Source organism: Rhamphochromis sp. 'chilingali', assembly GCF_963969265.1.
Source record: "Rhamphochromis sp. 'chilingali' genome assembly, chromosome: 10".
Classification (NCBI taxonomy): Eukaryota; Metazoa; Chordata; class Actinopteri; order Cichliformes; family Cichlidae; genus Rhamphochromis; species Rhamphochromis sp. 'chilingali'.
Genome location: NC_137937.1, coordinates 39251170 through 39275264, shown reverse-complemented (window position 1 = coordinate 39275264; position 24095 = coordinate 39251170). Strand labels below are relative to the sequence as shown.

The 24095-nt window shown below is 48.6% G+C and overlaps 3 protein-coding genes across 5 annotated transcripts; all 3 read left to right on the top strand.

The window, feature by feature from the left end:
* The first annotated feature begins 5354 nt into the window (after positions 1-5354).
* kazald3 (Kazal-type serine peptidase inhibitor domain 3) lies at positions 5355-7801 on the top strand. The gene is made up of 4 exons (XM_080893968.1): positions 5355-6010; positions 7049-7209; positions 7286-7433; positions 7531-7801. The coding sequence occupies exons 1-4, from the start codon at positions 5608-5610 to the stop codon at positions 7608-7610; spliced, it is 792 nt and encodes a 263-aa protein (XP_080750094.1). The 5' UTR covers positions 5355-5607; the 3' UTR covers positions 7611-7801.
* A 2082-nt stretch (positions 7802-9883) lies between these two features.
* Positions 9884-15981, top strand: ciz1b (cdkn1a interacting zinc finger protein 1b). Of its 3 annotated transcripts, none has more exons than XM_080893966.1 (14): positions 9884-9970; positions 10561-10629; positions 10816-10903; positions 10982-11124; positions 11216-11274; positions 11355-11416; positions 11511-11651; positions 13668-13762; positions 13851-13944; positions 14160-14264; positions 14512-14664; positions 14735-14792; positions 14953-15074; positions 15670-15981. In XM_080893966.1, the coding sequence occupies exons 2-14, from the start codon at positions 10601-10603 to the stop codon at positions 15733-15735; spliced, it is 1215 nt and encodes a 404-aa protein (XP_080750092.1). In that variant the 5' UTR covers positions 9884-9970; positions 10561-10600; the 3' UTR covers positions 15736-15981. The 3 variants fall into 3 exon arrangements, with proteins under 3 accessions (XP_080750092.1, XP_080750090.1, XP_080750091.1); XM_080893964.1 differs by having other exon boundaries at positions 13848-13944; XM_080893965.1 differs by having other exon boundaries at positions 9927-9970; positions 10539-10629; positions 13848-13944.
* A 521-nt stretch (positions 15982-16502) lies between these two features.
* On the top strand, positions 16503-23490 carry surf4l (surfeit 4, like). The gene is made up of 6 exons (XM_080893967.1): positions 16503-16702; positions 17934-18120; positions 18800-18876; positions 21379-21422; positions 21564-21753; positions 22659-23490. The coding sequence occupies exons 1-6, from the start codon at positions 16655-16657 to the stop codon at positions 22923-22925; spliced, it is 813 nt and encodes a 270-aa protein (XP_080750093.1). The 5' UTR covers positions 16503-16654; the 3' UTR covers positions 22926-23490.
* Positions 23491-24095: the final 605 nt, after the last annotated feature.

Here is a 24095-nt window from a genome sequence, read left to right as displayed (position 1 = left end):
CTCAATACTTTGTAACATAACCTTTGTTGGCAATAACAGAGGTCAAACGTTTACTATAGGTCTTTACCAGGTTTGCACACACAGTAGCTGGTATTTTGGCCCATTCCTCCATGCAGATCTTCTCGAGAGCAGTGATGTTTTGGGGCTGTCGCCGAGCAACACGGACTTCCAACTCCCGCCACAGATTTTCTATGGGGTTGAGGTCTGGAGACTGGCTAGGCCACTCCAGGACTTTCAAATGCTTCTTACGGAGCCACTCCTTTGTTGCCCGGGCGGTGTGTTTTGGATCATTGTCATGTTGGAAGACCCAGCCTCGTTTCATCTTCAAAGTTCTCACTGATGGAAGGAGGTTTTGGCTCAAAATCTCACGATACATGGCCCCATTCATTCTGTCCTTAACACGGATCAGTCGTCCTGTCCCCTTGGCAGAAAAACAGCCCCATAGCATGATGTTTCCACCCCCATGCTTCACAGTAGGTATGGTGTTCTTGGGATGCAACTCAGTATTCTTCTTCCTCCAAACACGACGAGTTGAGTTTATACCAAAAAGTTCTACTTTGGTTTCATCTGACCACATGACATTCTCCCAATCCTCTGCTGTATCATCCATGTGCTCTCTGGCAAACTTCAGACGGGCCTGGACATGCACTGGCTTCAGCAGCGGAACACGTCTGGCACTGCGGGATTTGATTCCCTGCCGTTGTAGTGTGTTACTGATGGTGACCTTTGTTACTTTGGTCCCAGCTCTCTGCAGGTCATTCACCAGGTCCCCCCGTGTGGTTCTGGGATCTTTGCTCACCGTTCTCATGATCATTTTGACCCCACGGGATGAGATCTTGCGTGGAGCCCCAGATGGAGGGAGATTATCAGTGGTCTTGTATGTCTTCCATTTTCTGATGATTGCTCCCACAGTTGATTTTTTCACACCAAGCTGCTTGCCTATTGTAGATTCACTCTTCCCAGTCTGGTGCAGGTCTACAATACTTTTCCTGGTGTCCTTCGAAAGCTCTTTGGTCTTGGCCATGGCGGAGTTTGGAGTCTGACTGTTTGAGGCTGTGGACAGGTGTCTTTTATACAGATGATGAGTTCAAACAGGTGCCATTCATACAGGTAACGAGTGGGGGACAGAAAATCGTCTTACAGAAGACGTTACAGGTCTGTGAGAGCCAGAGATTTTCCTTGTTTGAGGTGACCAAATACTTATTTTCCACCCTGATTTACCAATAAATTCTTTACAAATCCTACCATGTGGATTCATGGATTTTTTTTCACATTCTGTCTCTCACAGTTGAAGTGTACCTCTGGTGCAAATTACTGACCTCTGTCATCATTTTAAGTGGGGGAACTTGCACAATCGGTGGCTGACTAAATACTTTTTTGCCCCACTGTATATATATATCTCATAATAATCTGACAATACTATAATATTGGCCATATTATATTTACATTACCACAGTGAGATGACTTTAGTCTCATGAGCAACATTAGCTAATTGTCATTTACTAGCTAATCTTAAATGACTGTTCAGCACAGACATGAAGCCCAACAATCATGTTTACAGTCCCGTGGTCTCAGCCTCAGATACTCAACTAATCAAAGTGATGTCATGACAAAAATGAATGACCAACAAAACATGTTTCTCCTTCATTTCTGTCACACAATAATAATAATAATGGATTGGATTTATATAGGGCTTTTCCATAGATACATTTCAGTTTACCAGTCATGAGGCTCCAAATTATACCAGGAGTGGGGTATAGGGCTTTTCAAGGCACCCAAAGCGCTTTACAATGCCACTATTCATTCACTCTCACATTCACACACTGGTGGAGGCAGCTACGGTTGTAGCCACAGCTGCCCTGGGGCAGACTGACAGAAGCGAGGCTGCCATATCGCCCCATCGGCCCCTCTGGCCAACACCAGTAGACGGTAGGGTAAAGTGTCTTGCCCAAGGACACAACGACCAGGAAAGAGAGCCCGGGGATCGAACCGGCAACCTTCCGGTTACAGATACGCTTCCCAACCCCCTGAGCCACGGTCGCCCACAAAGCTGTATGTAACGTGTCTCTCGGTTAGTATCATGGTTGCTAGGCAACCTGAACAGCGGGACGAAGGCTAGACCGTCCCATTTCACAAGCCTCTCACTTCCGTACTTCTCGTACTTATAGTACGCACCGTACGTAGTACGCGTAGTGCGCGTACTTCAAGCGTGCAGACCCTGAATTGGGACACAGGCACAGTGCGAGAGCACGAGAGTGTAAAAAAAGCCTGCAGACACGTCATTTTAAACCCTCCATTACGGTTCTATTCCTGTCTGCCAGCAGGGCGCCACGCCCAAAACCTGCACCACCGCCGCTGCTTTATTTCCTGAGTCGCTTTGGTGCTGCTGAGGAGACAAACCAACACGTTTACTCAGGAACTGCTGCTGAATGACACCTGAATCACATTCACCCCCACTGCGACCTCTGAGGCCCCAGCAGGTCCCGGGGTTCTCCTGAACCTCCTGGAGGACCCTGGGAGCCTCCACTCTGTAAAGCCCAGCTTCAGCCTCAGGATGAGTTTAACAGCTGCCTTCGTTTTTGCTGTTTGTGGGGGAAGCCGGCAGGCTGCTCAGCTGCTCAGAGACTGTCAGGTCAGACACCGAGACAGGAAGTCAGAGTACTGGACTTTCAGAATAAAAGTTGGAACGTGTTCATTCTTGCAGACTGAACCTTACCTGCTCTGAGGAAGTGCAGGTCAGGTATGAAGTTTTCATTTTGTTGTCATTTCATTTTGGAGATTTTTCAGTTACACATGCATTCAAATTTTTTCCACGTGATCAGACCAAAGGCAGCTTTTTACTTGTACCGAATTTCCCAGAGGAACCCACCCGAGGGATTAATAAAGTTCTATCTTCTATCTTATCTTGTACAGAAACCTCAGGTTTGTGAAGCTCAAAATCTCAGGTGAATCCAAAGGTGACCCTTTCTGTACAGGAGCATCACACAGACTGATTAAAACTCTGGTATAATTCCTAAAGAAAGTCCTTTTGAAACGCATCTTTGCACCAAACCATGGAAGTCAATAAAAGGAATAGCATCTTCAATATACACTATTATTAATGAAAAATTACCTGACTACAACAAAACGGCTCTGAAAAGAAAATGGGAGGCAGATCTGGGCTATGTTTATGAAGAGGTAGAATGGTACCATCTAATGGAACAGGCACAGACCATGTTAATTTCTACAAATCATAGACAAATGCAATTTAATATATTCCACAGGACATATTATACACCTTACAGATTACATAAAATTGATATTAATTACTCTCCCAAATGTTTGAGATGTAAGGTGATAGATGGTGATCTCCTTCATATGATGTGGAATTGCCCAGTAATAGAGGAGTTCTGGAGACGGATCACTGAAATAATTTCAAGGGTAATTGGGATCCAAGTCGAAATGGACCCAAAACTATGGATTTTAGGTGACATAGATTCTATAAACGTGGATTACCACAAGAAATATTTTATTTTACTTGCGAGTACTGCAGTTAAAAAATGTATTCTGACACATTGGAAATCTGAAAATTCTCCAACACTGAGATATTGGATTAATGAGTTAGCATCCTACTGTACACCTGAGAAGATATCGCATAGTGTAAAAGGGAAATACGGAACCTTAAAAAAAATTTGGGGACCATTTCTTTCAGTATTACCGTCTTTGGACTTGACAGAATATAGAGATGACGTAAATTCCTCTGGGTTTACCCTGAATTGATCCTCGGTTAGGCCCTTCTGATCAGAGTTCTTGAATGTTGTGCTGATTCTTGTGTATAGACGGGTGTAAATATGGGCTGTTTGGATACACGAATGTGATGAAGTTGAGAGCTATACAGGGGTAAAGGGGTGGGGGGATGGTGGGAGGGGTTCACACGATATGTTTTTCTTTTTTTCTTTTTTTCTTTTTTCTTTTTAAATTTCTGTAATTACTAATACTGTTACTATTATAATTATTATTTATTATTATTATTATTAATACGCCCGTATTTTCTGTGTTCGGTCCTCAGATGGGTGAGGCAATGTTAGAAAGATAAAGATACTAGAGTGTGTTCCTGAGAATTTTTTTTTTTTTTTTTTTGGTCATAATGACCAGTCAAGCTTTGGCTAGTTGATGATACTTTGTCCCATAACTGTAAACGTCTTTTATTGTTTGTTTCTGTTTGTTTGTTGTTCATTTTCAATTTAAAAAATGAAAATAAAAAGTTAAAAAAAAACAAAAACAAAAACAAAAAACTCTGGTATAGCCTCCTCAAACAGTGTCCTCATGGCAGCCATGTTATTGGTCACATGATGTCAGTAAAGATGCTCCAGAAGCATAAACACAGTCCAGAGGTCCAGCTTAGGTGAAGCGAGCAGCTACAGCCACCTGTGTCACCATCCACCTGTCAGTCAAAGAGGCCACGCCCCCTAATAATGGAAGCTTTAAAATGATCTTAGAGACCCAACAGTTTGTGTATCCGGCTGTAAACATGTTTATTTCTGCTTTAAAGTTTTAACATGGAACTCACTCACTGCTGCCTCTGCTGGACGTCAGAGGAACTGCAGGGTGGTGATGAGTGGGCATGAGTGGGTGGAGCCTCAGATCCCTGCTCTGAGCTCAGAGTGCTGGATTTTAGTTTAAATAGATTTTTCTTGGTGCCAAATCCCAAATTTAGTGGCCTGAATCCAGTCACCCCAGCCATAAACTGTTCAGACTGCTTCCATCAGGAAGGAGGTTCTGCAGCATCCGGTCCTGTACCAGCAGACTGAGAGACAGCTTCTTCCACCAGGCCATCAGGCTGCTGAACACGTCATAGACACCTCAGCTTCACTACTGGAACTTTAACATTATGCACTACATACTGTACAGTAATGCCACTGTTTTGCACATGTCTCACTCTGTATATTTTATTTTATATATTTTATTTATTGTTTACTCTATTTAATTTGTAAAATATGTGTATATACACACACACACACACACACACACACACACACACACACACACACACACGTAGAAAAATATTTAGTATACACATCCAGAAATGCATATACTATTATATATTGTACATATATTTATTAGTTTCAGATGTAGCCATTCTTGTATTTTGCTTGTTTACATTATTGTATTTTGCACAACTCTGTTGCTTGTGAAGCTCGCACACAAGAATTTCACTCACATGTGCTGTACCAATGTACCTGCACATGTGATGTGACAATAAAAGTGATTTGATTTGATTTGATTTGAATATGAAGAGTCTGAGCTGCTGTTCTCTCTGTAACGATGTTTTACTTTGAAAGGTCAAACCGGAACCTGTCTGTTGTTTGCGTCCATTGTGACACACGTGACAGCGGCGTCTGGCGCGTGTGTGCAGTGAAGCAGCGCGAGCAGCTCAGCTGTTCAAACCTGCCACAGACAGAAAGCCCGTCAGCAGCCCGGGACGCTGAACGACACTACCGGGACTGAACCAGAGACTCTACCGAGACTCTGACCGGAGGCTGTCGGTGTCTGACGCGGGGGATGCCGGTGTGAGCCCGGGCTCTGTTGTGTCTCTGTTCCCGGTCAGAGTCCCGCCGGTACCGGCGGATGAAGATGCGGACTCTGGTGCTGCTCTGTCTCTGGCTGAGCCTCCGCCCGTGCAGAGCGCCGCCGGGGCTCTGCGGGCCGTGCCAGCCGGACCGGTGCTCGCTGCCCGGCGGCTGCCGGGCCGGGCTGGTGCCGGACTCCTGCGGCTGCTGCCTGGAGTGCGGGAACCTAGAGGGCCAGCCCTGCGACCCCGGGAACCGGAGCGTGTTCTACGGGCTGTGTGGGAGCGGACTGCGGTGTGAGGCGGGAGGAGGAGAGGATGAAGAGGAGGAGTGCGTGTGTGAGGAGCAGGAGCCGGTGTGCGGCTCTGACGGGAGAACATACATGAACATGTGTCAGCTGAGGGAGGCCGTCTACTCCACACCCGAGCTCCACACCGCGGGGAGGGGCCCCTGCAGGACAGGTAGGAACACCTGAGGCAGGACAGGTGGGAGCCGCAGGGCAGGTAACCACCTGCTGTTCCACTGCTCACCTCATTCATTCATATTTTTAAAGGTACATATGTTGGGAGAGCTCACATGTGATGATAATGGTGATGATTCCTTTACTTTTACCTGCAGGTAAATTTGCTTTATAGGGGAATGACATCGTTTGGCTTCCTTTCACAAAACAGCACACATATTTAAACCGGACACACACATATTCTGAGGCAAGAAGCTGAAATTGACCCCGTAGAGGATGGAGCCATTATTAAGAAGTGATAAAGCATCGTCTGTACCTGTTTAGAGTACAGGCAGGTAAACAGGGCTGTGACTCACCTGTCAGACCACCAGTGAGTTTGCTCTGTGACAGAGGTGTGACCGAACCACGCAACAAAGTTCAAATAGTTCGGTCAGTGTGGAAATGAGCAGGTTTTCTGAGGCAGTAAATGCGCTGTGACCCTTTCTGCAGACTGATTTGCAATTCTCATCGCAGTTCAGTTTTCATTGATCATGGTCCTGAAATATTTATACGATTGCGCTTGCTCTATTGATGATGATGATGATGAGTTCCTCAGTTCACCCCGTCTCTGTGGTTTAGCCCTCGGAGTAAAGAGGAGGAGCCCAGGCCGAGCTGGTTTAGCTGTTTTGATGTGTTGAGCTCCACAAGCTGAGCGCCATTTTATCTGCATTAGAGTTCAGAGGTCAGGCGTGCACGGCTTCAGTTAAAAATGGAAACGAAGAGCAGACGTCAGATATCGAGCAAAGGGGCGAACTCACGTTTCATCCAGGAAACGGTCGCCTCACACTGAGCGCCTACGGGACCCCAGAGGGCCCAAAAACACGAGCACACACACCTGAAATCAGCACAGAGTAAAACTGCAGGTCAGAGGTCATCTCATCTCTGTATGTGAGCTCTCTGAGGTCATCAGTCAGCTGATCGCTCCTCACATGTAATGACTGACACACACAGTCTGAGATTTCTGCTCCGCCCAGCCTAACCTCTCTCTCACCTGTGGCAGTGCCGGTCATTAAGGTGCCTCCTCACAGTCAGGTGAACGGGACGGGCAGCAGTCTCATCTTTCTCTGTGAAGTGTTTGCGTTTCCGATGGCGTTGGTCGAGTGGACGAAGGAGGGACGAGACGTCGTCCTGCCCGGAGACGACCCGCACATCTCCGTCCAGGTACACGTGCGCCTGAGCCTGCAGCCCCGCCCCTCTGGGACAGATTTCAGTACCTGTCTGATTGTCTCTCTCGCAGTCTCGAGGCGGTCCTCTGAAGTTCGAGCTCTCCAGCTGGCTGCAGATTGAGGGGGCGGAGACGGGGGACTCTGGGACCTATCGCTGCACAGCTCGTAACAACCTGGGGACGGCCTCGGCCTCGGCTGTACTGGGAGTGCTGGGAGCAGGTGAGACAGGCGTTTGAAATGGGAGAAACGGAAACTAAAAGACTCGGGTTTGTCTCACTGACGTGTCTCTGTCTCCACCTGTCTGCGGCTCTGTCAGAGGAGCTGTCGTCCTACCTGGCTAACAGTGACAGGAAGCAGCCGATGGACATCGCAGACTATGACCAGGACATCTACTGAGCTTCATGATGTCACCTCCTCTGTACAGGCGTCTCTGATTTTCTTCTTCTCTGTATATGCGAACATTACTCTGACATCACACGGGGCAGTGACATGGACACTTGGCGTGCTGGGCGTTCGAGCCTGCGTCTCCTGTCAGATCTGTTGTGTGAAACTTTTTTTAAAATTATGAATAAAGGTTTACAAACTGACCTCTGGCCTCTAACAGACCTTCACATTTTCACTCATAGCACTGAGGTTATAGACAGTTTTTCCTCCTTCCAGTGCATGTCTGGGCAAGCAGGGCGGGCAGTGCTTGCCCAGTTAACTCTAAAAAGGGGCATTTCAGTTTGGGCTAGTACCATTTTGGGTTCTTGCAACCTCAAATGAATTTATTTGGGCAAGAGAGGGAGTTATCAACTCCTGCTAGCTAGCTTCTAACCAAGCTAGCTAGCAGGCTATTAGTTAGAAGGCATCTAACTAATTAATGCCGTAATCGGCCTTAAAATGCGGCCTTTAAGGCTGCAGACCCTGAATTGGGATACAGCCCATGTTTTCTACAGTCACTGGTGTGGATTGACTCACTACTGCCTCTGCTGGATGCTAGAGGAACTGCAGGCTTTGGTGCTTCATGTTTCAGTCCTGAAGGCTAACGGTGCTGAGGAGCCTGAATGGAACGTGGAGGCTTCAGAGCAGCTGGAGCACGGCCTGGCTTTGCTTCTGGCTGATCGTTTCACCACATGTTGCTTCAGTTTCCTGTGAATGTCAGACAGATGCATGGAGAGGATTTCATTCCAGCTGCTGTCTCAGAGGAACTCCGACTTCCAAGAATCTAAATCTGGTTCAGTCCGGCCTGTTTCAGGAGGTCCTGCAGCCCGAGCCCAACACAACACGTTTAAAAAGCTCAGCACTTTGTTTTTGAAACGTGGTTTTAGTGTCAGGGTTACAGTTAGGTTATGGTTAGAGTAAGCAGCTAGGGAAGGCATTATGTCAGTTAGATGTCCCCACTAAGATATGAAAACAACTGTGTGTGTGTGCTGCTATAAAGACATCAGCTGCTTTGCTTATTGGCATCATCACGTCACTCATATCAAAATAATGACGACAGGGAGGCACGACCTCCAGGAGTCTTGCATTTGTCCAGGATCAGAACCTCAGCTGTACATCCGTCAGCGCTGGGATGATTACTGTGAGACGTTACAGCAGCTGAGCCCAACGTGACACAGCAGAAAGATGAAATATAACGACTGCTGCTCTCTGTCAGAAACATTACCGTTCACACTCAGACGCTTTTATTCCGCCATAAATCTCTGAGAGATCATCTCAGGAAGTGCTTCCTGTCTGCGACACACTGCGGCTCTTCTCCAGGAAATTCCAGCAGATTTACCACAAGCTGCAAATAACTACCAGACTTCCAGACCAGCCAATCAGAGGCCACGAAACACAGCTGAAGAAACAACACTCTACTTCATTTATTGTTTTACTCACTGCTACATGCAAATATACGCAGCCTAGGCACAGATTCTATTTTGTTTTATTTTAGGGGTGATGCACATTGATCACCAATGTAATCCAAAACTGTTGTAAAATACACAAAAGCTATAAAAAAAAAACATTTCACTTTTTATTAATTAAATTTATTTTTATTATGCACAATATTTACAATAAATTAAAAATTAAACAATAACTAAAAACACAAACTGCATTTTTGCTCTTTATGCAGTTTACTTACTGTTTCTTGCTGTTAGCTGAATTTATTGGATAAATCTGCAGCCCATCTGTTATTTCTGAAATGTTTTTGGTGACTGGGAAGAAACAGAAACACAGAAAAAAGAATTCTGAAAAGCCGACTGTAGCAGAAAACAGCACAAATATAAACGTGCACAGATGATTCCGTGTACCTCTGAACCCTGTATGTCTGTGAAGGTTCTCAGTCATCCAGGTCATCGTAGTCTAAGGAGCTTGCAAAGAAAAGCGTCTGGACTTCTTTAAGTTGCTTGAAGACGTTTCACCTCTCATCCGAGAAGCTTCTTCAGTTCTAAGGTCAAATGGTGGAGAGTCCCAGATATAAACCTAGTGGGAGTTTCCCCCCACAGAGGGACAAAAGGACCCCTGATGATCCTCTAATCGCCTGAGCCAAGGTGGGAAACTGGGTGTGGGTCCCAATCAGCCAGAGTTTCAGGTAAGCTCATTGTGAAACCTGGCCCCACCTTATCATGCGAATTCCTGAGATCAGATGGCCCAGGATCTGAACCCTGTAGTTCCTCAGCTGGCCGCATGTCTTCCTCCGCGCCGGCAGGGGGCGACAGAAGACACAAGTATCATCGTCAGTATGTGTTTACTTGTAACTGAGCTAGCTTTAGCATCTGCTGAACATTAAGGTGAGCTAAAGTAACCTGGAGTTCAATTTAAACGTGTAAACTCTGATTATTAAACTAGTTCGTGTCTTTAAACAGGACGATAGAGGAAAAAGTTTAAAGTCAGACTGTGTTTGTTTGGAGACGTTAGTTTAGCTTGTTAGCCTAATAGCTAGTAGTGGGATGTCTCTGTTGAAAATGTGCTAATTTATTGTTTGTTTCGTTGCTGATTGAGTAAAGTTTCAGATAAGAAATTTATAAAGACATATTACGAGTCTCTAAAAGCCCGGTTTTAATTCGGCTTACACACCAAATAGCAGACCTGATTCTCCGCGGCTTTACGCTTCGAGGTTTGTAATGAGCTCCGTGACAGAAGTGAAGCCTGTAATGTTAAAGACTTGGAAATGACAAAAGTCTCCTCCCTCTGCTTGTCCTGGAACTGCGGTTTGATTTAGTGCCAGATTTCTGTTTAATGTGCTGATTTAAAGCTGGTTTGTTTATCGGCTGATTCCCAGAATTCATATTAAAATCATTCAGACACGTTATGAATCTGTAAGAAAACTGCTTTACATTCATATATGACGGACGTCAGAGGAGAAACTTCATCTTTGCAGGTACAGCTGCTGAGAGGTCAGAGGTCAGCACGCCTTCATCATGGTCAAACAGCCACAGAGGACAGACAGGTGAGTTACCTGTGTCAGGTGTTGTTTCTCTGACTTGAACCTGACACACATGTCAGGTCTTTCAGAGCAGGCGTGACGGTTCAGACGTCTGTCGTGGATTTGAATGTGTGATAAACTTATAGAAGGTGAAATGCATTGTGGGTGCTGCTGATAAACGCTGCTTCACATGTTGGTCTCCACCTGCAGGTGTTTTATACCCACTGCAGGAAGTGCATTGGCGAGGGTTCGATTCCCTGTCTGTGCTGCTCAGAGGAGGCCGCCTCCACCCCAGCAGGTACCCAAAACAGACTCTGCCTCCCCGTCCCCGCTGCAGCCCCAGCTCCTGCTGGTTTAATGCCTTGTGTTTGTCCAGGCGTCAGAAACAGGAAGTACTGAGAGCTGGCCACGCTGCAGCTCCACCGCCACAGAAGAAGAGAGGGGTGCTGATGGGCCGAGCCAGCCTGGAGGCGTGGGGTTGGAGGGAGGATCAGAAGAATCGGATTCAAAGCGAGCAAGGTTGGGAGGTCGTCTGCTAGGAACAAACGACGTCACTGTCTGACATCTGAGGAACTCGACTCACTCGGTGTGTTTTTGATGTTTTTCACAGGATGGAGGACGACGCTGCTCCGCCCAGCAGAGTCCCCGGGTCATGTGCTCCAGCGGCAGGTGTGTCTCTGTGGCATCCTTCAGGCTGATTTTCAGTCCTGTGCTGCGGATTGATAAAGCTTCCCTCTCTGTGTCACCAGATGTTCCTCCTCCCGGCCAGCAGGGGGCAGCAGAGGACAGCGAGGACAGCAGAGTGGCCGAGGTAAAGAACCATGCGATGCTCCATCTGCAGTCGGAACCACAGAGTAATGGAGACACACCTGACTGTCAGGTAACCTACCGTGATGTGTTTATAGCTGCAGGGCGTGGGGTCACTGAAGGTCACCATCCAGCAGAGCAGCGAGAGCCGAGAGTTTGGACAGACGGACAGGACGGCCGAGAGACAGACGGGCGGACTCCACTGTCACGTCTGTGACCTCACGTGTCGCTCTCTCCTGGTAAGAAACCCTCGGCTCTTCTTCTTCTTCCTCTGCCTCGTTCAGTCTTACCTGAGTCAGGTGTCCTCAGCACACTCAGGACTAGGGCTGGGTGTCGTCACTGATTTCTAGAATCGATTCGATTAAATTCGATTTGAATCTGGGAAATTTTGACAGTCAGAAATATTATAATTCAGATCAGTACATTTACATATTTTTGTATCAATAAAAAGGAAGCTGACACACGCAAGACTTTATCACAGGTGTGAGCGTCACAGTGAGGCCTTTGTGTCAAAGTAGCTGAAGATAAAACACAGAAACATGAAGGAGATTTTCCTGTTCTGGATTTTATAAAAATGTTCTGCAGTAGATCAAAAATGAAAGAAAACCATGAATCAACATATGAACGTCACCTCTGAAGTTACAGCGGTTTTATTAGAGACACGGCGTTTTACATTTTGCATAATTTTAGAAAGTTTAAATTTGTTCAGTATTGAACAGCAGAAATGAGGTTTTCTTTTCAGAAGTATGTAAACGAAAAAACAAAACAGCGACCGACAGCCTGTAAACAACAGTAGACTGGTGCGTAACAAGCAAGCGAATAATGCAGGAAACAGAGAGCGAGAGAGCTGTGCATGAAGTGAGATTTTATCCTGGTTCGGTCAGTGTTGTTTGGAGAGAGATAAACTAACAGCTTTAGAATCGGCGCAAAAAGGGCGTGAACACAAAGCGCCGACCCGCTGAAACATCAGCATCAGCGAGCTGTCGGCTTTCAGCCCCGACCGTGTCCGTGCCGTCGGTCAGAAAGTCACATCTCGCTGACTCTGATCCGCGGCTCCGCGCTGTGTGTTCACGTCTCCGTGCAGAATCGTGTTCCTGCTCTCATTTACTGTTTTAGCTGTTTGGTGGTTGTTGAAATTTTGTGAGGTTTCACCTGAGGTTCTGGCGTTTCGGGCAAAATAAATTTATGTTAAAAAATCGATTCAGGATTTTAATGAATGGATTATAAAAACCCACCCCTACTCAGGACATCCACAGCTTTCTCCACAGCAAGTCTTTGCTAACATCTGGAAACATTTGCTGTTGCCTCTGCCCAGTTAGCGCATGCACCTGCTTCCTGTTTTAAAGTCAGAGTCACTGACAGCAGCGAGCGGCTGTGAACGCTCCGAGGCTCATCGATCGACTAGCAGCCGATTTAAAACAACGGATGACCCGACAAACATGGCCGACGCAGCAGCATCATCTTCAAAGCCGCCACGAACTGCAGACAAAACGGGTGTTTTCTAAGGAACGCGCTCCTGCGACCCTTTCCTATTGGTGGAAAAATGTACCATGTTGACCAATTAAAAAATGATATAGCAACACGTGACATTAGGTCGTTTAGGAAGAGGGAGGAGTTTTTGGAGTACGACGGCGAGAGAGAGAGAGCGAGATAAAAAGAGAGTTTTGAGATGTGAAAGATTAGCGACGTTTAGCGTGTTTGGAGTACAGTCAGCATGTGGTTAGCGTGTGGTTTTGTTGTGTGAGAGAACACTGAGGCGACTGCTGAACGTTACAGTTCTGCCAAAAAGCCACCAAAGGCAGGCGGCAGCGTAAAGACTGTCTGCAGGTGGGAAACAGGAGCAGGGATGCACCCGAGCTCTGCATGATGATTTTGCAAAATGAAAAACTGTAAATTCAGACACGCGAGGTAAACAGAAGGGGAAACAGTAGTGAAGAGCAGCCAGTTACACCTGGACCACAGAGGTCAGAGCGCGGTTCGTGCCCCTCCCTCAGTGCTTTGATGATGAATAATGCGATGCCACTGCTGCACGTCCTGGAACAGGTGAGCTTGGCTCTGCAGCCGTCGCTGTGAGTCCTGACCAATCAGGTGGCTTCATCCAGACACACCTGTAATAACTTGAGCTCTGTGACGAACAGCTGACCAGACACAACGTCACCAACCTCAGTCTGCACATCTGCACCAGCTGTGGATGTCAGGTCATGTGACAGGTGGACGTGCACAGGTGTCTACAGGTGTGCTCTGTTTATTTCCAGCTGTTTCAGGAGCACATGGCAGGACCTGAACACGTGAAGAAGCTGCAGGAGATCACACACTGCATCCACCTCAACACACACACACCGCAGGACAGGTGAACACACACACACACACACACACACAGATCAGGGGCTCTGATTTGTTTAGTTTGAAAACCTTCAGGTGTGTCACTCTGCCAGCAGGGGGCGCCGCCGTGAGTCGCAGCGCTGGTGTGACACCTGTCAGACTCACTTCAGCGGTGATGTCATCATTCATCGGCGGACCAAACGACACAAGGTGAGAGTGAGACGTGATGATGACGTATCAGCGCAGACACGCCTCCTTACCCAACAGAGATCAGAGTAGAATAGAATAGAATAGCCCTTTACTGTCAGTGTACTTGCCAACTGTGCAGATTAAAATGTCAATAGAAGACTGTGTGTGTGTGTGTGTGTGTGTGTGTGTGTGTGTGTGTGTGTGTGTGTGTGTGTGTGTGTGTTCGTTCGTTCCAGATGTGCAAGCAGCTTTGCCGGCCCTTCTGTCCGGTGTGCGGACGTCACTTCAGGACGCCCAGGAAGTTTGTGGAGCACATGAAGTCATCGGAACATAAACAGCAGGTGAGTGAGGGCGTCGGCAGTCAGGTGACAGCAGGAAGCCAATGGCTGTGGCTGTCAGGTGGTCAGTGTCGCAGACGCTGGTGGTGACGTGTATCCTGAGTCTGTGTTCACTAAAAACTTCAGTGAAACAAAGCGAAGCAACGACTGTCCGCGTGACCGTCAACGGCGGGATCCACTCTGTGGGGCGCTGCTCAGCAGGATGTCCCGCCCCTCTGTGGGACAGCTGATGTTTCCTGTTTCCTCCCAGGTGCTCCTGGAGGAGGCTCAGGAGGAGGAGCTCATCACTGTGGATGCTGTCGGCTGCTTCGAGGAGGAGGGGGAGGAAGAGGAGGAGGGGGCGGTGGTGGAGGAAGAAGTGGATGTAGCTGACGAGGAAGAGGATGCAGCAACAAAGGAAAAGGTAAAATCAGGACGTCCTGTGGCGTTGAGTGAAATCACGATTCAGGAGTGACGACTTTAAACTGTTTCAGGTGGCTGAGGAAGAGGAGGACAAGCGGCGAGCAGAGTATGACCCCAGCACGGCGTGCGGTACGTCCCGGAGGTCGAAACCAGCTGATGGAGCTTTGTCGCCCCCCGGTGGACGATCTGTAGAGAGAAAATCCAGAAGGCGTAGATCAGTGTGTCTGTGGATTTTGTCTCGTGTCTCTGCGACAAACAGGAAGTGACGCTTTACTCTCTGTCCCCACAGGAAGCAGTTTTGTGGTTCCTGTTTGTGGCTTCATGTGTCGACTCTGCAAAAAGTTTTTCTACAGTGAAGCTGCAGCTCGACACGCACACTGCAGGACACGCACACACTACCTCCACTTGCAGGTACATATCTGCTTTATATTTAATGACTAACTTCATGTATGTAACAGGTGTGTCAGCGAAGAGTGCGCAGCATAAATATGTGGACAGTCACAGGTGAGCTAATGTCCCTGCAGCAGCACAGACGCACCTGTGCAGCAGGTACAGCCCAGAGTGAAAGCTCAGAGCTGCTGCAGTCGATCTAAAGACCACACAGGAGGAGGGAACCTGACAGGTGACCTCATCTCACCTGTACCTGCAGGTTTCACTCTAATACTAACACACACACACACACACACACACACACACACACACACACACACACACACACACACACACACACACACAACCCCGTTCAGCTATTTTAGTGAGGACCTTCCTTTCCCTAGCCCCATATTAAAAATGAATGCCTGACCCTAGCCTAGCTGTAACCCTGACACTAAAACCACATTTGGAGCCTCAAAAATGCTTCAAATTTGTGAGGACCAGGTTGTGTGTCCTCACAAGTGACTGTTGGTTCTCACAAGTATGGTAAATGCAGATTTCGGTCCTCGCAAAGATAGCTAGACAGGAAGACACACACACAGGTAACCCAGCTGCCTGTTGTTTGTTGTTTTAGAGACACCGTGCTCAGAGGAGGAGGCGGCGAGGACAGAGGGACAAGGACCGATCTGCTCCACCCTGACCGCCTCACCGTGTCCCACAATGCATTGCTGCATCCAGGTGGAGCTCTGATCACCTTTCTTTTGTTTGACTGGTGGCTGCTGCAGGAGCTGCAGGTCACAGGTGGACTGCTGTCCATGTGTGTTCTGTTTGCAGTGAGAGAAACGTTTCACAGCTGCAGGTTTCCACCTGACACCTGCACAATGACTGACAGCGGTCAGTTTCATCGTTGTTAATATGCAAACATTAATAAATCATGTTTTCATAACCGGCTTTGTTTCTCGTGGTGTGTGATGTCATAAAACGGTTATTAACACTTCTGTTTCGTTAAATAAATTATTACCATTATGAGAGAATGAAACGATCACACTGTTATTCATCCTGCAGAGTTATCAGTGTTTATGTCATTCAGCGCCCCCTGGTGGCTCAGCCGTGCATCATGTTCATTGTGTTTCTACATCCCCACAGCCCACGTGAAAGAACAAGAACCACCGACGTGTTCGGGTCACATCTGAGCTGGGTTAGACTTTCATGTTCCGATGTTCTGGGAATCCATCCTACCTGACAAACCATCCTACCCGTTGTTTCTACGCATGCGCACAACACGAAATTCAGTGGCAAATCATCCTACCTTTGTTAATAAGAGCTAGAAACATACTCTGATGGGCAAAGTTAAGTGGCAAACCGTCATACCTACTTACATTTGCGCTGACAGCACAAATGTGCATAAACTACTTAGGTAGGACGTTTTGTCAGAACACCGGTCCACGTGGCATGCTGTACCCAGCCCGGCCGCAGGGGGCGCCCTACCTGCTCAGGGCGGAGGATTGTGGGTCGGAGGAGGCAGCAGCGGGGCATCTTCATCATCACTGCGGACCGGACCGGGACGTGAGCTGGCAGCTGCTTTTCCGCACTGAAGTGCCTTACCGTCGGAGCCAGAGATGGGACACGGAGACCTCATGAGCCAGGCGGAGGATGTGGCGGACCAGGTAAGCTCGCGCACCCGGAGCGGCGACACGCTGAGCTGGGACTCGGTCCGGTTATCGCAAACATCTGGTTGTTGAAAGCTCGGTGATTTCTGCTGCAAAACAAGTTTAGTCAGCTCGAAAAGCAGAGGCCAGCTGCTCCCCGGAACAGCTTCGTTGCTTTAAAATGAACTTTCATGAAGTTTGAAGCAAAGCAGCAGATTTCGTCATCGGGAGGCTGGAACAGGAAAGACCGTGGTGCAGATTCATTCTCACTAAAACACCAAAAATGCGATCTTTATTGAGTTGTTCTGTTGGCCGAAATGAAGAACGACTTTACACGATGGATGATCGTGTTCAGGTGTTTTCTACAAACCAACGGTGTCTGTGGAGACTCGAGGAAAGTTGAAACGTGACAGATTTTAAATCGAGTCTGGTGAAACGTTCGCAGCTTGTAGGAAAACGGAAATAATGATGGGTGACTTTCCTCTGAGATGATGTTCGACCTCAGGAGAGCTCTGATCGCTCCAGGGCTGCTTTACACATTAACATTTAAATGTTTTATAAAAATGTACGTTTGAGAGTAAAGTAACGAATTCGTGGTTCAGCTGGGTCTCACGCGGAGGCGAGGCCGGGGTCCTGACGTGCCCGAGCGGTATAGTTTCTTCTCACAGCCGTGAATCACTGCTGACGAACCGGGAACGGTTCAATGAAAACACCTGTTACCGGAGTCTGGTTCGATCAATGCGCAGCTGACCGGAAGTTCTGAAAGTAACCCTCCGCCACGGAGCGACACAGAAAGTGTTGCTGCAGCAGCAGGTAGCTCACGTCCTCCACGCAGCCGTGAAACACACACGATGATCATCATCTTCTTGGTTAATCCACATTTAAACAACCGTGTTAGAGTCAAGTTAAAGTATTTTAAAAGTAATAATAAATATGTGGGCGTGTCTACCTGAAGCTGTGGCTCATGAATCAGCAGCTGATGTGTTTTTAATCTAAGGAAACATTGTGCTGATTTTTAGCTTCAGCCTGTTAGTACAGTGACCTCGCAGCATGATGTCCGGCTGTAAACATGTTTACTTCTTTGAACATGGGAGTCTGTGGGGACCAACTCACTGCTGCCTCTGCTGGATGTCAGAGGAACTGCAGCTCTTGGTGCCTCTTTGTATTTTAAACCCCGCATGTACAAAAACGCAGTCGGTGCTACATTAATAAAGTGACTAACAGTGTGCTGATCACCCCGCTGCTTTAGTTCCTGCGGGTGACCAAACACTACCTCCCCCACGTGGCCCGCCTCTGCCTGGTCAGCACCTTCCTCGAGGACGGCATCAGGATGTGGCTCCAGTGGAGCGAGCAGAGCGAGTATATCGACTCCACCTGGAGCTGTGGCCTCTTCATCGCCAACCTCTTCGTCCTCATCAACCTGCTGGGACAGCTGGGTAACACTCACACACACACACACACGTTTTCATCTAATTGACAAAATGCTCACCCTAACCATCACTGAACGCCCAGCCTAACTGTAACCCTGACACCTTCTTGTGGGGACGGGCGTTTCACACCTCGTTGTACACATATGAGGCCCTTTTCCATTAACCTGGTTCTCATTACTGTCTGGTACTACCTAACCTGCGTGGCTGTCGTCATAGCAACGTGTCTGAGCGTCCTGCAGCATAATTAGTATGCAAGGCGAACGCTACAGCAAAGGTGGACGTGGAGGCGACGGTGTACCTGCTGCTCGATCTGCAGCTCTTCGTCACACTGACGCTACTGACCAGCCAATCTGTGCCATGCAGTCTGATGATGTCACACTTTAATACCTGCTCAGATCGCTGGGAACCCCGGCCGAGCACCTGCTAAAGCACCTGGTACCAGGTACTAGGATCTAATGAAAACCGTGGTGATCCGAGCAGGTCCGAATGCAGACGGGGCTCCGAGGACTCGCACACTGGTGACAGTTAGGGACAGAGGTCCCCTGCCTGTACATTTATACGTATGTGTGTGTAATGATCTCTGCGAGCACCTGGGTTGTTGCACCAGTCTCTGATTGATTGATTATTGGTGATTTAGAGCTCTCAGTTGTTCCACATTAAACATGTAACACGTGTGTGTCTGCAGGCTGCTGCGTGTTGATCCTCAGCAGGAACTTTGTTCAGCACGCCTGCGGCGCTCTGTTTGGGATCATCGCTCTGCAGGTACACACACACACACACACACACACACACACACACACACACACACACACACACACACACACACACGTGTTTCATGTTTAGTATTGCAGGTTTTTGACGTGATGGTCAGCGAGCTTCAGTCGGTTTTCACTGCGCCGTCACGCCTTCAGACTCCCAAACAGGAAGTTGCTGTGGTCTTAAATGATAAATCAGAGTAAACGTTTCCTGTTTGAAACATAAACGTTTTGTTCTTTGTCTCTGAAAGAAGAGCCACAGCTGACCGTGTGTGTGTGCGGGGGGGCGTGTACTGTAGACACATTGAAAGCGCTGTGATTTCCGGGTAAAGTGGAGCGCACAGGAAGAGGTGACGATGTTTCCGAAGGAGAAAAGGAAGAAACGTGGACGATCCAGGTGGCGGGAGCAGGCAGCGGCCGGGACGATTCCCGGTTTGATCCAAATTCAAATTCAAATTTTATTTGTCACGTACACAGTCATACACAGTACGATATGTAGTGAAATGCTTGGACAACTGCTCGTGACCTAAAGAAAACAAAAAAGGAAAAGGCTATGAATAAGATAGGAAATAAATATGAAAAATTAAAAAGGGTAAATTTAACTAGGAAGGAATAAAATATAAATTAAGGTTAAAAATGAAATAACTGTACAACACAAATTAGAATGAAGGGTAAATTTAACTGGGAAGGAATAAGATAAAATATATAAATTAAAGTTGAAAATAAAATAACTGTACAACAAAATACACAATATAGAACTATATAAGAATGTATGAAGAAATCTAAATATAAATAAATATATACACAATAACAGCAGCTGTACAAGTATTAACTGGAAATGAAGAATATAGTGACCAGTGTTGTGCAAAACCAAAGTCCAGAAAGTTCAGTGTGTGTGTAAGAACCATATGTGTGGGTCAGTACTGTGTGGTGGTGTGATTGAGAGACCGTATCGCCTGCGGGAAGAAGCTCCTCCTCAGTCTCTCTGTGTTGGTCTTCAGGGAGCGGAATCGCTTTCCTGACCTCAGCAGAGAGAACAGTCTGTTGTTGGGATGGCTGAGGTCCTTCACCATCTTCCTGGCCTTGGTCCAGCACCGCCTGCTGTAGATTGAGTGCAGGTCAGGGAGCTCGGAGCGGATGGTGCGCTCAGCTGACCGCACAACCCTCTGTAGAGCTCGTCTGTCCTGCATGGTGCTGTTCCCGAACCAGGTTAAGATGTTTCCCGCCAGGATGCTCTCTATGGTGCACGAGTAAAAGTTCCTGAGCACCTTGGAGGGCAGTTGGAAGTCTCTCAAGCGTCTGAGGTGGTAGAGACGCTGTCGGGCCTTTTTCACCACGGTGTTGATGTGACAGGACCATGACAGGTCCTGCGTGATGTGAACTCCGAGGTATTTGAAGCTGTCCACTCTCTCCACTGGGCACTCGTTGATGACGGGGGTCTGGTAGTTCCTCTCCTGCTTAGTGCTGAAGTCCACTATCAGCTCCTTTGTCTTACTGACGTTTAGAAGGAGGTTGTTCCTCTGGCACCAGTTCTCCAGATTCCTAATCTCCTTCAGGTAGGCCGTCTCGTTGTTATCAGAGATCAGGCCCACCACGACGGTGTCGTCAGCAAACTTGATGATGGTGGTGGAGCTGGTAGTGGCCACGCAGTCATATGTGTACAAAGAGTACAGCAGGGGGCTCAGAACACACCCCTGGGGGGCTCCAGTGCTGAGAGTGGTGGAGGCTGAGACATGTCCGCCCATCCTTACTGCCTGTGGTCTGCCAGTTAGGAAGTTGGAGATCCACTGACACATAGATGAGCTGAGTCCCAGATGCTCCAGCTTGGTGGTGAGTGTGGAGGAAATTATGGCGTTAAATGCAGAGCTGTAGTCTATGAAGAGCATTTTAACATAATTCCCCCTTCTAGTGTCCAAGTGAGTGAGTGATGTGTGGAGGAGATGAGAGATGGCATCGTCTGTGGAACGATTTGGACGGTAAGCGAACTGTAGTGGGTCCAGTGTGTCTGGTAGTGAAGAAATGATGAAGTCTCTGACCAGGCGTTCAAAGCACTTCATCACTACTGAGGTGAGGGCTACAGGGCGATAGTCATTGAGAGAAGCAGGGTGGGGTTTCTTCGGGACAGGAACAATGATGGACTCTTTGAAGCATGTGGGGATCACCGACTGAGATAAAGAGATGTTGAATATCTCAGTGAACACAGGAGCTAGCTGGTATGCGCAGTCTCTGAGGATCCAGAGCGGAAGCTTTAGTCTGTGTTTCTGATGTCGCAGCGCCGGCTGAGCCGGAGCAGCAGCTCGCTGTGGTCAGGCGTGTTCAGCACTGGTGCGAGTTTGCAGCTGCGCATGCACTCGATGCCAAATGCAGTGCTGTGATTGGTCAGATCTGTTAAACTGAAAAAGTTAAGGTCGTGTTTCGTCCTGCCAACACGGTGCAGGTGAACTTTCATACAGGTGAGTCCCAGAATGTTACCTGTGAGTCTGATCATGTGACTCTGTGTGACCTGCAGATGGTGGCTTACAGCATCCTGTGGGACCTCAAGTTCCTCATGAGGTAAGTCGTCACGCCTTTCTGAAATAACTTTATCGACGTCGTGGACAGAAACGGCTCGTTCTGCACGTTTGCGTGACGCTGCAGGTTGGAGCTACAAAGACATGATCTGCTGTTCTTCATCCTCCTCGTCCTCCTCTGCAGGAACCTGGCGCTGGGCGGGGGCCTCCTCCTCCTCCTGGCAGAGTGCAGGGGGGAGGCGCGTAGCGTGTTCGCCGGAGTTCCTTCCCTCGGACATCAGAGCTCGCCGAAGCACCTCCTGCAGCTGGGAGGTCGCGTCCTCCTCGTCCTCATGTTCATGACGCTGCTGCACTTTGACCTCAGCCTGCTCAGCGTGAGTCAAACCCACACGTGTCCACACGTGTCCACGTAATTATTCAAACTCCTGGCAAGATTTGACAGAAGCTTACTTTTGTTCAACCAACAAGTTGTTTTTGACAGGAAATGACACGGGCGTCTGCCAAAAGAGAAGAAGACGAGGCACCAGAGGCGTCGCTTTTATTTACATTTGAGCAAAAAGTGTCCAGAATGACTCGCGCTCTTCACAAACTGTCACAGTCTCTGGGAAATCCACAGTCCTAAAATCACCGTCCGAACAGTCCAAGCCGATTCAGTGGGCAGCGGCTTGGTGGACAGTCTGGGATCGAACCACCGACCTTCTGGTTAGTGGCTGATCCGCTCTGCCACCTGAGCTACAGCCACCCTGGGGGGCGGGGGGAAGCTCATCACAGGAAACGCCACCACGAAAAACAGCATGAAGATCCTCCTCCTCATCATCAGGCAGCAGCAGACAGCTCAGCACTACAACGACCCAAAGCACAGCAAAGTAAACGGTTAGCAGACACAAACATTAACATTGAGCAGCTCCGCCCACAGAGTCCAGCAGAGACTGTGGGCGGAGCTAGAGATCAGGGCGAGGGGACCCTCCGACCTGAAAGCTCACTGCTAAAGACAAATGAGCAAACGTGGAGACGTGCGATTATAGGACGCGTTCGTCTGCTGTAATAACTATTAAAGGTTTTTCTATTACTGAGACGAGTGAATGATTGTGGGCGGGGCACGTTTTGCTCCAATGAGAACAAAAGCAGAGAAGCGTGTTTGCGGCGGCGATGCCTCTGGTGCCTCGTCTCCACATCGTTTGGGAGACGAAAACTTGCAGGTTGAATAAAAGTAACTTTGGGGGTCTGAATAATTATGGGCGTGACCGTCGTCCTTGTGCTGACGGCGTGTTGTGTTCAGTTCCTGCAGAACGTGGTGGGGACGGCGCTCATGGTCCTGGTGGCGGTGGGCTTTAAGACGAAGCTGGCGGCGCTCACGCTGGTGGCGTGGCTGCTCTGCATCAACTTCACCATCAACGCCTTCTGGAGCGTGCCGTCCTACACGCCCATGCACGACTTCCTGAAGTACGACTTCTTCCAGACCACCTCGGTGATCGGCGGCCTGCTGCTGGTGGTGGCGCTCGGGCCCGGGGGCGTCTCCATGGACGAGAAGAAGAAGGAGTGGTGAGGAGGAGGAGCCGCGCCTCTGCCTCTTCTATTTTTATTTTTTTGCTCTCTGAGCGACCAATCAGAGCTCGTCTTTGTGTCACGTGATGTTTGTTGCACACTGGCTGTGATGTTTGACACTTAGAGTGATTTTAGAGGAGGCGAGGGAGCGCCTCCACCTCCATCCTGCTGCACCACCCAGTGACCGCCACCCACCTCCCTGAGGCATCAGCTGCTGCGTTATCCAATCAGTGCTTTTGTAGGCGGTCTTTGCTGTTTTCAGCCTGTTCGATGTGACGATTCGGACACAACGACGTCACTCGTTAATGTTTTTGTAACGAGCTGGACAAACGACAAAAATGGAGGCAGAGTCATTTTGAGCAGCTCTGAGGCGACAAACACACCTGAGCAGGTGAGCGATCACAGCTTTAGTACGGAGCGGGGAGGCTGTAGTAACCCGTGGCGTCCTGCAGGAGGCGCTGCTTCCTCACAGTGTGTTTCGTCTCTGTACGACGTTCAGTGTTTGAGTCTGAGTCTTTTTCTATCGTGTTTTTGTAGGAGGAGTTTAATAAAGCGTGCAGCATTAAGTGTGTGTGTGTTTCAGTGTTTCCTGCAGCACCTGCTCATCTCCCACAGACTGTATAAAGAAGACGGACACAACCTCTGTGTTTTATTTCAAAATCAGCGAGAACAGGAAGTGAGCTCACGCTGGGATTAGGCGTGCTGGAAGCTGCGTCTGTGTGCTGGGCGTGTCCTCTCCTAGCTAATCGCAGCACACGGCGCCCTCTGCTCTGATGGACGAAGGACAATGAAGATGGGCCAGTCGGGCAGGTGGAAAAGAGGAAGACGTCAGGGGAGGTTCATGAACGGAGGAGGACGTGCGGAGGGTTGGAGTGACAGAGGAGCGGGTGGAGGTGTTTGTGTGATCGTCGCTGGCCCGAGTGTGACAGACACACCTGAGCGGGGACCTGCGCCGTGCTGCTCGTTCGTTCAGCTTCACTGCGAGGCGGCGCTCTGCCTGCAGACCTGAGTCACGTGGCACGCCACACGACACGTGGGCGGTGCTATCGACCATAAAGACGCGTCCTGCGGTTCAGCCCGCATGTCCTCCTGCCGCGCCAACTTCCCAGGTCATCGAAGCGCCGCGGGACGGCCTCTCAGCTTAAATGTGCGGTTGTGGCTGTCAAACTAA

What these genes read in the sequence shown, in the direction of transcription:
- ciz1b (XM_080893964.1), top strand. Translation starts at nt 10,601, where the DNA reads ATGGTCAAACAGCCACAGAGGACAGACAG. An exon ending in CAGCCACAGAGGACAGACAG is followed by an intron (nt 10,630 to 10,815) that starts GTGAGTTACCTG and finishes CTCCACCTGCAG; the next exon opens with GTGTTTTATACCCACTGCAG. An exon ending in TCGGATTCAAAGCGAGCAAG is followed by an intron (nt 11,125 to 11,215) that starts GTTGGGAGGTCG and finishes TGTTTTTCACAG; the next exon opens with GATGGAGGACGACGCTGCTC.
- surf4l (XM_080893967.1), top strand. Translation starts at nt 16,655, where the DNA reads ATGGGACACGGAGACCTCATGAGCCAGGCGGAGGATGTGGCGGACCAG. An exon ending in CAACCTGCTGGGACAGCTGG is followed by an intron (nt 18,121 to 18,799) that starts GTAACACTCACA and finishes GTGTGTCTGCAG; the next exon opens with GCTGCTGCGTGTTGATCCTC. An exon ending in TTGACCTCAGCCTGCTCAGC is followed by an intron (nt 21,754 to 22,658) that starts GTGAGTCAAACC and finishes TGTTGTGTTCAG; the next exon opens with TTCCTGCAGAACGTGGTGGG.
- kazald3 (XM_080893968.1), top strand. Translation starts at nt 5,608, where the DNA reads ATGAAGATGCGGACTCTGGTGCTGCTCTGTCTCTGGCTGAGCCTCCGC. An exon ending in ACCCGCACATCTCCGTCCAG is followed by an intron (nt 7,210 to 7,285) that starts GTACACGTGCGC and finishes TCTCTCTCGCAG; the next exon opens with TCTCGAGGCGGTCCTCTGAA. An exon ending in ACTGGGAGTGCTGGGAGCAG is followed by an intron (nt 7,434 to 7,530) that starts GTGAGACAGGCG and finishes CGGCTCTGTCAG; the next exon opens with AGGAGCTGTCGTCCTACCTG.